Genomic DNA, 14,614 nt, shown 5'->3' on the forward strand with positions numbered 1-14,614 from the left:
AGCAGAGCTTGGCGGTCCAGTTCAATATAGATGGATGTATCCTTTCGAAAGGTTTTTTAAACGTTTGAAAGGCAAGGCGAAGAACAAAAGATATCCAGCGGGTTCAATCGTTCAATCGTACATGAATGATGAGATATCATACTTCTCGGAACACTATTTTGCATCGCACATTTCTACAGCTATTAGAAAAAGGTATTTCATACTATATTATAATGAGAATACCATTATTTTAATAAAAGCAAATATTTTTATGAATTAATATATATACTTATGTTCGCAGGACAAGTCGGTATGATGAAGGTGAAGTTCCTGTATATCCTGTCCCGGTACCAGACATATTCACACAAGTCGGTCGTCCAAGTGGCAAAAGTAGTGAGTCGTCCAAGTGGCAAAAGTAGTGAGTTCTGGTTAACTGAGCAAGATTATACATGCGCACATGCATATGTTTTGCGTAATTGTGACTATTTTCGACCGTTTGAAAGGTATACGTACATTTTTACCAAGTAATAATATTAGTTTTAAGAGTGTTCTCTATATTAATCGACTAATGAGAATATCTTTTTACACATCCAACAACAGTATGTTGGACGCGCAAATTCGGGATGAATATCCAGAACTCTCTGATGATGAGGTCACCTCTAAAAGAGACGAAGATTTTCATTTATGGATTCGCCAATACGTACGTCGTATACACTAACGATCTCACTTTAAATCGACTCATGGATTGGATATATCTTTACTATAATCTATATAATTTTCATTTTAGGTGGAAGCAACGAGAAATCATCAAAATTTTCCTCCATGGGTTCATGAACTAGTGGAAGGTCCTGAAAACAAAGTCAAGTCATGGCCCATGTATTTTACTAGAGGATATATGTTTCACACGCGGAATCATGGGCGCACAAGAAAGACAATGAATTATGGAGTATGTGTTCGAGGACAAAATTATTCTGAAGCATCTCACGAAGAAGATTTTTTTGGGACTGTGGAAAAGATAATCGAGCTCGAGTATCCAAGACTGGTTAACTTAAAGATCACACTTTTCTACTGTGAATGGTTTGACCCAAAGGTTGGCAAAGGAATTCGTATTTCAGATGGAGGCGTTGTAGACGTGCTACAATCAAAGAGATACCAAAATTACGAACCATTTATTTTAGGTAATTTTTCATCCTATTTTCAAGTATTTGCTAGAGACGATCTTATTTTATTTCAAATTTTTGGCTTTGTACAGGGTCTCAAGCTGATCAAGTGTGTTATCTGTCATACCCGAACACAAAACGACCTCGAAAAACGTGGCTTTCAATTTGCAACGTTAATCCAAGGAATGTTGTTCAAGGGAAGTTTACTGAAAATGATAAGGTTATACTGCAACAATCTGTTGATGATGCACCTACGAGCATGATTGAAGAAGTTATAGTGGAGAGCTTAGTTGACGGAAATCATCAAGATGAACCTATCGATTTTGATATTGAAGATGCTGAAGGAGAAGACGAATTTCATTGTAATTCATCAACATCCGAAGATGAAGATGAAGAAGAAGGTGAAGATGAAGAATAATTATAAATATAAGTCATTTGTAAAATAATTGACTAAATTTTAATGTGTGTTTTGTAATATATTTTAATTAAATGGCTTGATGATTTGATATGTTTATTTACTAGTTTTGGTAAACATTTAACGATTAATTAAACAGCCAATTTGGTTACAAACTTGCCATACTTGAAAGCAGGTTCTCAGTTCGAGTCAAGTAGAGCTTTTTTTTCCATCATTTTACTAACAGTCACAAAACAGTCGCACTTTTGCCACCATTCTGCGACTAAACAAGATAAACGATCACATCTACCAAACGGTCACAAAAACGTCACACGTTTGCCACCCTTTTGCATCTAACACCTGAGACTTAGCGACTAAAAATGAGAATATATCACCATTTTTCAAAACAGTCGCAAGAAGGTCATACTTCTGCCACCATTTTCCGTCTAACACCTGAAACCTAGCGACTACTTTGCTACATATTACCAACTCTCGATATTGAACAATCCAAATTTCTAATTTGGGGTTTGTTTATATGTTCCATTATACGTTACTAGTGTGATATGATCGAATTTAGTTATAAATACTTAACCAACCTCTTGAATTTCAATGATTAAAAACCAAACATGCAAAAATACCTAATCCATATGAAGTGTTACATGTTCTTTTAAGAGAATGATAGGGAATTTATAACAAATTATGAAATAAGTTGTGGAAGCAATTTTTTACCTACCTAAGACTTATATATGTACTTTATGCTACTAAAATGAGTGTTTATCTTTGATTACAATCAATAGAATGAAACAAAATCCATAGATATCTAAATTTTATGTTGTGACGTGTTCTAGTCTGTCACAATTTAGTCACACATTGTGACTATTTTGTAACTTTAACGCGACTCGTACAAATGTTGCGACTATTTTAGGACAATCTTTGTGACTATTTGCCGACTTATTTTGCCACTGTCTTGCAACGTTTCCAAATTTTAGTAAAATTTTATCAAAATTTCACTAAGTCTTTGGGCGCTTAAGATTCCCACCAAATATTTTAAGGACCTACTCTTTTGCGACCAAAGTGGGACTTTTATCGTTAATTAGTAAACAAACACGACCTAGACATTTCATTTTCTCATCCTAGATCTAGGTTTTTGCCGAAAAAGCTCTCGCCTCTCTCCTCTTCTCAATCTCTTCGAATCGATTCTTCTTCGCAGTTCTAGGGTTTAATTCTACGAATCGATTCTTCTCTCCTCTTCTCTATCTACTCCAATCGATTCTTCAACACTTTTCTAGGGTTTTCATTTCACCTCTCTGCTTCTCTTTCAATCCTTCCTTTCTTCAAATTCTCTCTTTCGAATCCCTCTCTCGACTATAACACTTTCGATTCTCTAATGGCTCCTGGTAAGGGCAAGGCTTCCAGAGGTCGCGGAGGCAAATCGACCAGCCGTGGTCCAAGAGTCTTCCATGGTCAAAATCCACTTCTACCTGCGAGTCCAGTCCGAGCCTCCTCTCACTCGTCGAACCCTAATTCGGCGACACAGTCAGTAACCCAATCTCAGAGTCGTCGTCCTTCACAGTATCCGCCATCTACCCAAAACTCGACTCCTTCTCTCCAAACAACGCATGCTGGCTCTCAACAAACACCGCCTGCTGGCTCTCAACAACCGCCTGCTGGCTCTCAACAACCACCTGCAGCTCGTCGGAAACAAAAACCTCAAGGCCGTCATCAAAAGCCTTCTTCTTCTCGTCAACAACAACCTCCTCCTCAACAACAACCTCCTCAACAACAGCCTCCTCAACAACAGCCTCCTCCTCCTCAACAACAGCCTCCTCCTCCTCAACGACAGCCTCCTCCTCCTCAACGACAGCCTCGTCCTCAACAATAGCCTCCTCGTCAGGATCCACCGGAGCAACAGAACTTACCAATGGAGCTAAACGATAATAGTGAAGACGAGTTTGAGGAAGATGTAAATGAAGATAACCCTGAGGAACAGAATGAAGATCCAAATGTCGACTACCAAGAACTGTTGGATCGTTTGCTAGCCCTTCCAGGCCGAGAACATCTTCCACTTCTGTCTCCGAACCGGATACCAGAAGTTGAGACTCTCTGGTAATCTCTCTCCTTATATACTTTTGTCATTGACCATATTGTGATGATTTTGTGATTGATAATTAGCATCTGTATTGGAGTTACTTGTGTTTGTGATTGATATTGAGCATGTGTATTGGTATATTGGTGTATTGGAGCATCTGTGTACAGTTTATCTCTATTTTTTAAACACTGTGAAGTCATCTAGTCATGTCCTTTAGTAGAAGTTTGGAGAATTATTTTAGTTGATCCAAACTGAGTCTGATTCTTCAAGCTTTCAGACTTTCTATGGTTTATATTCAAGCTTTCAGACTTTCTTCACTAAATACAACTTATTTTAGTGGATTCTCCATATAATCAAACACATTTCATTCTCGCTGACTCTCTCTTAGTTGTTTTGCATCATCTAAAGTCGGTGATTTCAACAAATGAATATAATTAGGAGTATTTTTGCAATGTCTTAGTGCTTAACTAACATGAAAGGTACTTTATATAGACTTAATACTCTGTCTTTCATTACAGGTTTAATCGGCACAATGGAAAGCTGTCTAGAGTGATTGCTGGAATCTTTCGGAGGAAGTTTGATGGGCCTTACTTCAGCTGGAAGGTTACTCCAATACCCATTCGAGAGAGATACTTCAGAAGTTTTGCGGTAATGTCATATATACTTTTTATTCTGTTATTGTTTACTATATATGACTTAGTAACTTTGCTAACTTAACTACTTGTTGTGTAGCGGAAGTATAATTGGGATGTCGGGATTACTAAGCTTGTTAGAGAAGGATTCTTGGTGATAGCCAAGAAACGGTTGAAAGGGATTGTCAGTCAAGCAAAGCAGAGTGGTGTACAACCACCGTGGATCCGTGATACACTTTGGGCTGAGATGTGGGTGTATTGGAACACTGAGGATGCTATTGAGAGGAGTGAGAATGCTTCACAGTGCAGAAACTCTAATCGTGGAGGTCTTGGAGTGCACAAACACTTAGCCGGTCAGAAATCTTTTGTGCAAGTTCATCAAGAAATGGTAAGAATTCTCTTTCCATCCAAACAAATCATTTCTTTGATTTTCTAATATTGCTTCCATGATTTAAATCTGTTTGAGTTTAACTGTAGGAGGAAAATCTCAAGCGTCCTGTATCACTTGGCGAAGTGTTTATGCAAACACATACAAGGGCTGATGGATCATTTGTGGATCAAAAAGCTAAAGAAGTTGCTGAGGCGTATGCGAAGGGCATTGAAGACAGGATGTCTGAATTGGACGAGGAGGGTCCTCAGAATTCTGCTAATTCCTCTGAACATTCCACTGACCGTATGCTCAGCATTGATGAAAAGAATGAGATCTTTCTTAAGGTAATTGATTTCTGTTTTTATTTTGCTTAGTATCTGATTGTCTTGTTCTGATGATATGAGTAATTATGCATTCCTTTCTCTGTTTTTTTTAAGACTGAGTCTGATTATTATATGTGCATTATGGTTACTTAATCAGAATGATAATCGATTAACTGTGACCTATTTTTCTTTATGTCCACAAATTACAATGATGCATATAATGTTGGTTTGATGTTGATTATGTGATATATTAAAATTGTATATGCCTTTAAAGTGGATAATCAGTGTATATGCCTTTAAATTGTTTCTGGATTTCGTTTTCTGACATCCCTGTTCTTGTTCACTGAATCTTTGTCTTTTGTTTTAGTGTACTCATAAAGATGACAAAGGCACTCCTTATGGTATTGGATCACTTGTGGAGACGTTGAACAAAGGAAAGAGGAAGGAGAGTTATGCGAGCTCTTCTACATCAACCACTGTGGAGCTTCAAGAACAGCTGCGGCGCAAGATATCTGAACACGATGCTGAAAATGCAAGACCTGATGAGGAGCACCGCCAATCTCAATCTCGTATCTCCAGCTTGGAGAAACTTCTTGAATTCATGAAGGAGAAAGATCCTGAGTTGGCAGCTTTCTTGTCATCTGCTTCTACAGCACCTGAACAACCCAACCAAGCAACCACCACACCTACAAGCATTTTACCAACCACAACAGCTACAACCACCCAACCAGCCATCCCAACCGCAGGCACCACAGAAGAGACAGGATTGGCCAAGAGAGTAGCATCCTCCACTTCACCTACTTTGTCTACTTCTTCTAACTTATGAACTTGAATTATTTGTTGGTATGTAGGATGATGATCCTTTTGTGTATGACTAGGAATCTAGGATGATAACTTATGTAGGATGATAATTTCTGGAATGTTTACTTGATTACTGTGTTTTATGGATATTTTTCTTTGATTAATGGCTTTTCAATTCGGAAATTAATTAGGTTTATGACTGTTAACATGTCACTAATTTGTGACCAGACCAATAAGAAACAAATGACCATTTTGTGACCAAAACTATTCCACATATGTGACCACTTTGTGACCGACCATCTACAAAGCTGTGACGATTATGTGACTAAACTAAGTTTCACAAACTATAAAACTTGTGACAATATGGTTGCTAATACGAGACTATAAAACAGTGTCTTACAAAGGTCGCAAATAAGAAAGACTCTCTTGCGACCAAATTGTAACTTAAAGAAACGTATATAGCGACTAAAGTGGGACTACTTAATTTTTTCACCTACGAAATCTTAGTCTCTAATCTGTCGCATAACTCGGACTCTAATGTTAGTCCCAAAACCGTTGCAAGATAAGACTGGTAATTATCGTCACAAATCGGTCTCGTAGTTAGCCTCGTTGCGTTTTAGTCGGGTATCTACAACTTCCAATACTAGTCACAGATGAGTCGCTTATTTACGACTATTTATGTTGGTCAGAAACTAGTCGCAAATAAGTGACTAATTTGCGACTGATTTATTTTGCGACCAATTTTTAGCGACCATTTAAATTAGTCGCAAAACTGTCGTAAATAGAGTATTTGCGACTGTTTTGCGACTAAAATGGGAGTCGCAAACGGTCTGTTTTCTTGTAGTGTCATTAGAGCTGTCAAACCGAATTGATTCGTCCCGTTAAGCCCGTTTTGCGAAAAGGCAAAAAATATTTTGACTTGTAGTTAGTCGGTCCGCACGACCCGCATATAGCATATATGAAATACAAACCCATCCCGCGAATGTATGCGGATTTGCGGAATTGTCTGTGAATTTTGTTTAAATAATTTTAAAGTAACCAAAATTTAAAATACTACTAAAATAAATAAATAAATAAAAATACTATTAAAAGTTTGTTTAAATTACCACATGTTTAATAAATTATAATTTTATCAATAAATACTAACATGCGGGATGATCCGCCAATCTGCGGATAAAAACCCATTAAACCTATGATCCACTGCGAATTAATCCATGTGGTCCGCTTATTTGCGGGTTTAATATATTTTCCTAATTCTGCCCCATAGTGAGATGATTTGGGCTCGATCCGCGGTTTTTGACCTTAAGTGACTGCTCTATTTCCCATGAATCGTCTAATTTTAGAATTCTAAAACACAAAATTCTATTTTGTAAATCATAATTAATACGATGAGTTTATTTATAAACAATTTAACATTTTTTTTACAATTTGTTATTATAAATATTTATAAGTATACTATACGATTCGCTCTACTAAAAACACACACAATATTAAACTCAACGTATGTAAACTAATATTCCCCGCGGTGGACCGCGGGTCCGATCCTAGTTATTTTTAAAAAAGAAGTAAGATAGAAAGAACTTGATAGAATCTCGAAACCAGTACATAAGGAAACAAATGCAATGAAGAGTAAGCAATTTCTGACATTTCGGAGATAAAGGGATGAGAAAGCAGACGTAACCAACCAACTAAATTAATAGGTTAACAGCTAACAAATTTATTTTCAAATAATGAAGTTAGCCAGAAAATAGTAAAAACAATCTCGACACCAGTACAAAAGAAGGTAATTAATGCAATAAACTGTAATAAATATATGACCAGGTAAATAAATGTATTCATAAGAATATGTGACCCAAATTATTAGTCGTTACTTATATGTTAACAGAACTAGCAATTTAAAAGTGTGATCTATATAGTAATAAAACCAGTAGACGTTAACAAATGTGTTTTCAAACAAAGAGGTGAGACTTAAAAAGCTTTAAGAATCGTTAAACCAGTAAGAGAAAAGGTAACAAATGCAATAAACAGTAACACACAAATTGCATGCCGGGTAAATAAGTTAACGGATTGAGAAGAAAGAGTCAGCAATCACTTAACAAAAGTATGATCTATATGGTAACCAAAACAGTAGACAATAAGTAATGCGTTTTCAGAGAAAGAGATAAGACAGAAAACTTTTTTTTTTATAACTAAGACAGAAAAACTTTTAGAATCGTTAAACTGGTAAAACAAAAGGTAACGAATGCAAAATACAGTAACCCAAATATTTCCGGTAAAATAAATTAATTTATTTTCTTAAAATATCTCTTAACAAAAGTATTTTACCTATAAATGTTACCCGGTAACGTATGTGACTGGTAAAATAATTAGGAAGTGTTGGAAATAAAAAACCAAAACACGGGTATGCGATGCTAAATATATTAATAATGTAAATTTAATGATTTTCAAAGAAAGAAGAAAACCTTATAGTTTTAAAGACCCGATAACAAATGTACACTTATTATATATAAGCGAAGACATAAATAGTACCAAATAATATTATAATTAGCAAATTGTAGTCGGTACGAAAATTGTTTTCAAATAGATCCGGCCGTAAAAAGTAGAGAAACGAAAAATAAAAAATAAAAAATGTTTAAATAAAATTTTAATCGGTAATATAAGTAACGGTTAACATTATTAGTAAATAGCGTCTGGAAGGCTGAGTAAAATCAATGTAAACAAATTTTTATACTGGACACAGTGGAAAAAAGGTAAAAGATATGTTAACATTTAAGTAGATAACAAAACAATTACCAATTAAGTAGCCAGGGTAAGTATAATAATGTTTGCGATACGAAAGACATAGAAAACAAGAAACAAAATTAAAAGGCGGTAAAATAAAGATAAGTCTAAGGGACACCAGCAAATATAATAGCAGACACAAGTTTTTTGGTTTCGGAGATAAGACTTTTATGGTGAAAGTCATGACATTGTTCCATCCCACTGGTTGCATGGGCATGAATGAGGAATCAACAGACGTAGCCACCTGAGGGATGCGGACCTTTCAATGGTAAATGGAGAAGTTAATAGTTGACTCACTCTTGGATTAGCTGCTGCTTGTTTGAATAGCACCGGAAGCATTGCCGTAATGGGTTATAGGTCCAACTTGATAGTTTTGTCGGTGCGCAGATGGACGTTGCAATCAAGGACAGTTATCTTCCTAGAATTCTAATCAACAACTAAAGCCACCCAATGCTTTTTTTCAAAGTTGAAGGGCAAGTATAGGTAGTCAACTTCAGTATATAACTACACCCGGTCAACCTCCCCGACACCACAGACAATATCAATCATAACTGATGGAAACTGAAATTCCTCAGGTGAATGAGCTTTTGAATACTTCGGATATAGGCGACATAATTGGGAGACAAACTTAGAAACAAGGACATGAACTCGAAGCTTTTCCCCATCTAAGTCGTCTGTCCTCAGTAGGTGCCTGCTAATATCAAAGTTATCCTTATCATGTTTGCCATTGGTTTCTTCCTCTCAGCCAACTCAAGAATGTCTTTGCTCGCAAGGGATACCTCGCCCCCAAGGGAAACAGAACTATATCGGATAACAAGATGGTTAGAATACTATTAGTGGATAATAATTAGCAAAAACATCTAACTCCAACGTATACAAATATATACAAACCTTATAGCTTTGAGTTTCTTCATAGAATTGTTGAATTGCTCTTACGGGTCAATTGGAGACAAGGGTAGTTTGGGGATATTAGCTGCGGGGGAAGGGTGACCAACCAAACCCTTGGTTTTCTTGTCAAACTGAAAACGGCCATCTAGCTTGCTAGAAATGGTCATGAGTCTTTTACTCCTTCGCCCCGGAGGAACTGCAACAACACTAGTCTAAGAAGCTGCCTCCTGCTCTTGTCCTTCTTCCGATTAAAAAGAGACGAAAGTATGCGACTCTCCCGATTTCCATATTTATTTTCTTCGTTGGTTTCCAAAAAATCTAGAAAATGATATCTAAAGAGAGATCGCATATCTAAACCCTGACACACACAACCTCTGAACCCTATTTCCTCTCTCTTACACGACCATAGATTTGTAGGGGTTTAATGGTCTCTATGTCGAGAACTGTAGACGGCTGAATAGGACAGTATTGTGTTAATTATTAAGTTTTGCATTGGCACCACATGTAGATACCCTTTCTTTTAACGTCTTTCATTAATAAAAGAAAAAGATAGTGTGCAGTGGAAATAATAAAACAGAGCAACAATGAGAAGAGAACCAAATCAGTGCAAAACTATTACATATATATTATTTTTTGGATAAACCCTATCGGCTGATCCGGTCGGCCTCGGTAGGAACGCACCGAGGTGCTACAGAGAGGACAACATACATATATTTTTTTTGAAACCTTTTTTTGGTAAAAAGCTATTATTATTATTTTATTTTATTTTTATAATGATGAAATTATTACATTTACCATGAATAGTGGACTGAATAATTTACGACTTGCAAATATTAGAAAGCATTATGGCTAATATGTAATTTAATTATTTTTTACTCTTAAAAGACTTTTTTCTTTTTATGTTACATATATAGTTTTGAGAGATTTGTTTATGGTAAACACTTATTACTATTATTATTTTATTTTAAAAATGATGGGATTTCTCATTGGTGTTGGTTCGTCTTTTGCTACATACTTACCTCTGCTCTGCATCATCCATACTTGGATCCGTTGGTTCGCTTCTTCCAACCGTGGTTTGATAGTGGCCCGTAGCCTCAGATGCAAGGACGACACTGAAACCACTCTTGCAATGACACTAGCTGTGTTGACTCTACAAGGAGACTAGTAACTTCAGAATCAATTCACATGTGTGTAACTTGTTCTGTAGACTGTTCAAGTGCATACCAAACCACAACAGAGACAAACCCATTTCATACTTAAGAGCTCTAAAACCATTGAAGAGCTTGAATGACCTCCTCAAATCAGGAAATGTCACACAGCACAGCAACTGAGGTCTAATCCATAGTAGCCTCTGGTGATACTCTGATTCCAGTCGTTGTTATTATCCAAAGAAAGAGACCAGAACATTGAGAACCCCTCTACTATCTCAAAGCTGCTTCCACTTTTAAGTTGAAGGATTCAAGAGGGAACCCGAAACTTGAATACCTGTGAGACAGAGCTCATCCCAATCAACACCGATGAAATCTCCTTGTTTACTAAACTGTATTGCAGAGCTAACTTTGTGATTTTCTTACCCTTTGATTTGCAGTGAACAACTGCGGCTTTGCATGCAGACTACATAAGACAAGAAAAGCAGCAACTTTCATATATGAGATTAAACTCTGAAAATAACAAATGAGATTTTCGAAGGAGTTAGTAGCAAAATCAGCATCATATGATTGGGTCTCAGGATCGTGTAAAACCAGTGTTCGCCTTGACTCACTAGAATAAAACAGCAACTTCTTCTTCTTCTGCCCATCCAGAAGTGCTAGTGGCATGAACGTGTTGGAGATACAATCCAAGTCCTACATCGGAAGTTTGATGGGACAACCAATAATATATAAAGGGTTAGGACCAATCCACTAATTGCCAATTGGTTTTTAGTTGGAAGCCCAGAATTAGCCCAAATTTAATATGGTATCAGAGCCCAAGGTTCAAATTCTGGTGGACCTAGAAAAGTGGATACGGACATACCTCAAACCCGAGTAATGGGGGTCCGAGAAAGGGGCTTATTATCGATCCGAGTGAGGGATCGATGAGGCGTGTTAGATCCATATGGTCCTTGGATTGAAGGGGAGATTGTTGGAGATACAATCCAAGTCCTACATCGGAAGTTTGATGGGACAACCAATAATATATAAAGGGTTAGGACCAATCCACTAATTGCCAATTGGTTTTTAGTTGGAAGCCCAGAATTAGCCCAAATTTAATAGAACGCACACTTAGTTGGTATATAGAACTTAATGAAAGTTTGATACACATCTATGGAATACATTTTTTCCCATGTCTTGTTCCCTGAATGGAACGACCATATCTCTTGGATGAGCAAGAACATCATCATGGATACACACAAGCGGTTGTCAAGGTTGCACATGAGACATGACCATCAAATAAGGTTCCACTTTGGCAAAAGGAGCTCGAGAGATGACTTGAAAAGCTTCACTGTGAAGATCGAAAGACGCAACTTTGGTAGTCGGTGAAATAATAAAACAACCCATCTACATACGCAGGATCGGGGCCAGCAATCCGATAAGGAGCAGAGGGAGTGACTAACCGTAACCGTTAATTAACCGTAAACATATCAAAACCGTTAGTTAACCGTACGGTTAACCGCACGGTTAACCGCACTATTAACCGCATAGTTAAAATTTTAAAAATATAATTATAACTGCGTATAATGCAAAAACAAATATCGAATGTTCAGATAAAGATTTTCAAAAAAATGATTCCTCATATAAAAAAATCTACATTAGAAAAAATAGTTTTTTGCTCAAATAAATATGTGGTAATGCTATATTGCATGAAATGAAGAAAATTTGGTTTATAACATACTTTTCATCTTTTTAAAAGTAGGATAAAAAGTAAGGTAACTCGTAAGAATTCCCCTCTGATATTAACCGTATCGTCATCATCAAATAACCCTAACCGTATTTAATCGTAACCGTTGTAACCGTAACCGTATGTAACTGTAACCGTTTTAACCCTATATATATTGGTTAAGGTTACGATTAAAGAAAATTTATAACCGTAACCGGTGGTTAATCAACTGTAATAATCGTAACCGTGGTCATGCCTAATCCCAAAGTACCCTCAATACAGATGTATATCAAAAATATTAGACCGAATATTCAAAAACCCAAAAAAATATAGAAACACCAAAAATAACCGAAAAAATATCTAAATTCTAAAGTATCTGAAAATACCCGAAAATATCCTAAACGAAATACTCGAATGGATACTAAACTTTAAAACGGAAATAACGAAACTAAACTGACACTGAATTAAACGGAACCAAAACCGATCCGAATACCCAAACACACCCAAATAAACAAATGAGACCCACCAGATGACTTAGATCATGTCGGCCCATTATTGGCCCAAAGTAGGTATTAAACATAAATCTAATAAATAAATCATTGTCACCACTCACCAGTGTTATACGTACAACATAGTGATAAGTAACGAAACGACCAGCGATTTCAGTGAGATGTGTGATCTTCACGACTTCACCACGTTTTAATCCAAAGTATCTTGCAATTGGATCAGTCAAGTGGATCCTTGGGCCCAAGCATCCGTGGTCTAGTGGCAAAGGAAGCTTTGGGAAAGGGTGAAACTCCCAAACCTGAGTTCGATTCTCCCTAGAAACAAAAACACATTTGTTTGGGAAGTTTGTCAGTTGGGTCTTGGCCCAATTGGTTTACCTGGTAGCCAGAAATGCAGGCGGCCTGACTACCCCCTGGCACTTAGTCGGAAGGCATTCCAAACTCGGGATAGGCAGAGTGGTAGCCCGTAAGGGCCTAACCGTTAACACGGTGGACCAGTCCAGTATGTAGCACCTCGGTGCGTTCCTACCGAAGCCGACCGAATAGCCGATAGGGTTTATCAAAAAAATAAAAATAAAATAAAAAAGTGGATCCTTGGAAGCTATAACAACACCCACAAGCTCCAAACTTTAATACACAAAACTAATAACATTACTTCTTTCTATGTGGATTAAACTACAAACCTGGTTTTCTTTCACTGTGTATTTTTGCTTCTCTTCAGTGGTAAGAGCTTGTAATCAGTCATGGTTTAGGATTGTGATCATCAAGAGAAAATAAAATAAAATCAAAGGGTTCTTAATTAATTACTTAGAAAACTTCAATATGAAATTTTGGATCACCTAGGTGCTGGCAACGAATCCACATGGTAGCACTTCAGTGCGTTTCCACTGGGGCTGACCGGATCAGCTGATCGGGTATATAAAAAAAAAAAAAAACACTTACAATAACAAGATTCTTCACTCTTACACATACCTTTTAGAATCTGATTTTAACATTGAACCCTTGATGTAACTTTCCAAAATAAAGCATTTCAATCCCTTGAACCTTGGTAACGTACTCGGTGGTGTATTGTAATTCTCTCTCTCAGCCTCTAAACATGCGAAGAATCTCCAATAGAAGAAAATCTAGTTTAATATTTAATTTTACTTAACCATTAATAAACCAAATGTAAAGCATGCAACGTTTTTAGCAATGGTGAACTGCAATTAACAATCAGCTTATCGTTCAAATACAAGAGAAAAGTAAATTTGCGTGCGGCTTGAGATCTATGAAAAGGAGATTTGGCTGCGCTTTGGGATTCTCAAGAGCATTTTTTGACCTGGGTGGCGAGAATCTTACAAGTAAATTTACTACACTTTTTTCATTCAGCAATCAATATTAAGTGACTTGCCAGTGTTTTTGTTCTCTTCTCTTACTGTCCATCAACACCCCCAAGGACATCAAGGATATTTTCTAAACAATTATCCAACTTCCAACCCGTAGGATTGGGCAGGCACTTCGGTAATATGTAATCGACATTGTATCCCAGCAATCCTCTTGTTATAATAGAGATAGTTTTTTAACGACAAGTTGCTCCTCGAGCCCAAGTTCCTCCAAACAAGCAGCCAGAGCTTTACTGGCTTCCTCACGTTTGCTTTGCACCGCGTTCCTCAAAAATTTGGAAATTTTATAAACTATAGTACTATCAGATTCCTCAGGGCCGGTCCGGAGGGCAAGCAAGTGAAGCCACCGCTTAGGGTCTCACATTGTTAAACACTTTTTTTGGGAGAATTTTTTTTTTTTTACATTAACAAAAAGGCCCAAATTATTAGTTATGCGTAGGGCATTAAAAAAAA

General features: G+C 36.9%; 2 protein-coding genes and 1 long non-coding RNA gene across 3 annotated transcripts; all 3 read left to right on the plus strand.

The window, feature by feature from the left end:
* Positions 1 to 385: 385 nt before the first annotated feature.
* LOC110225260 lies at positions 386 to 781 on the plus strand. Its single transcript, XR_002329657.1, has 3 exons — positions 386 to 482; positions 580 to 679; positions 767 to 781. It is a non-coding gene; the product is annotated as an uncharacterized LOC110225260 (long non-coding RNA).
* Positions 782 to 3,454: 2,673 nt separating this feature from the next.
* LOC110224509 lies at positions 3,455 to 4,621 on the plus strand (the record flags this gene model as incomplete). The annotated part of the gene is made up of 3 exons (XM_021010607.1): positions 3,455 to 3,639; positions 4,141 to 4,270; positions 4,355 to 4,621. Coding segments are annotated over exons 1-3 (582 nt in total), but the record flags the coding sequence as incomplete, so codon positions are not given.
* A 135-nt stretch (positions 4,622 to 4,756) lies between these two features.
* On the plus strand, positions 4,757 to 5,825 carry LOC110224510. The gene is made up of 3 exons (XM_021010608.1): positions 4,757 to 4,968; positions 5,315 to 5,620; positions 5,799 to 5,825. Exons 1-3 carry the CDS (start codon positions 4,774 to 4,776, stop codon positions 5,823 to 5,825), a joined length of 528 nt encoding a protein of 175 aa, XP_020866267.1. The 5' UTR covers positions 4,757 to 4,773.
* Positions 5,826 to 14,614: the final 8,789 nt, after the last annotated feature.

This window comes from Arabidopsis lyrata (assembly GCF_000004255.2).
Source record: "Arabidopsis lyrata subsp. lyrata unplaced genomic scaffold ARALYscaffold_1, whole genome shotgun sequence".
NCBI lineage: Eukaryota > Viridiplantae > Streptophyta > Magnoliopsida > Brassicales > Brassicaceae > Arabidopsis > Arabidopsis lyrata.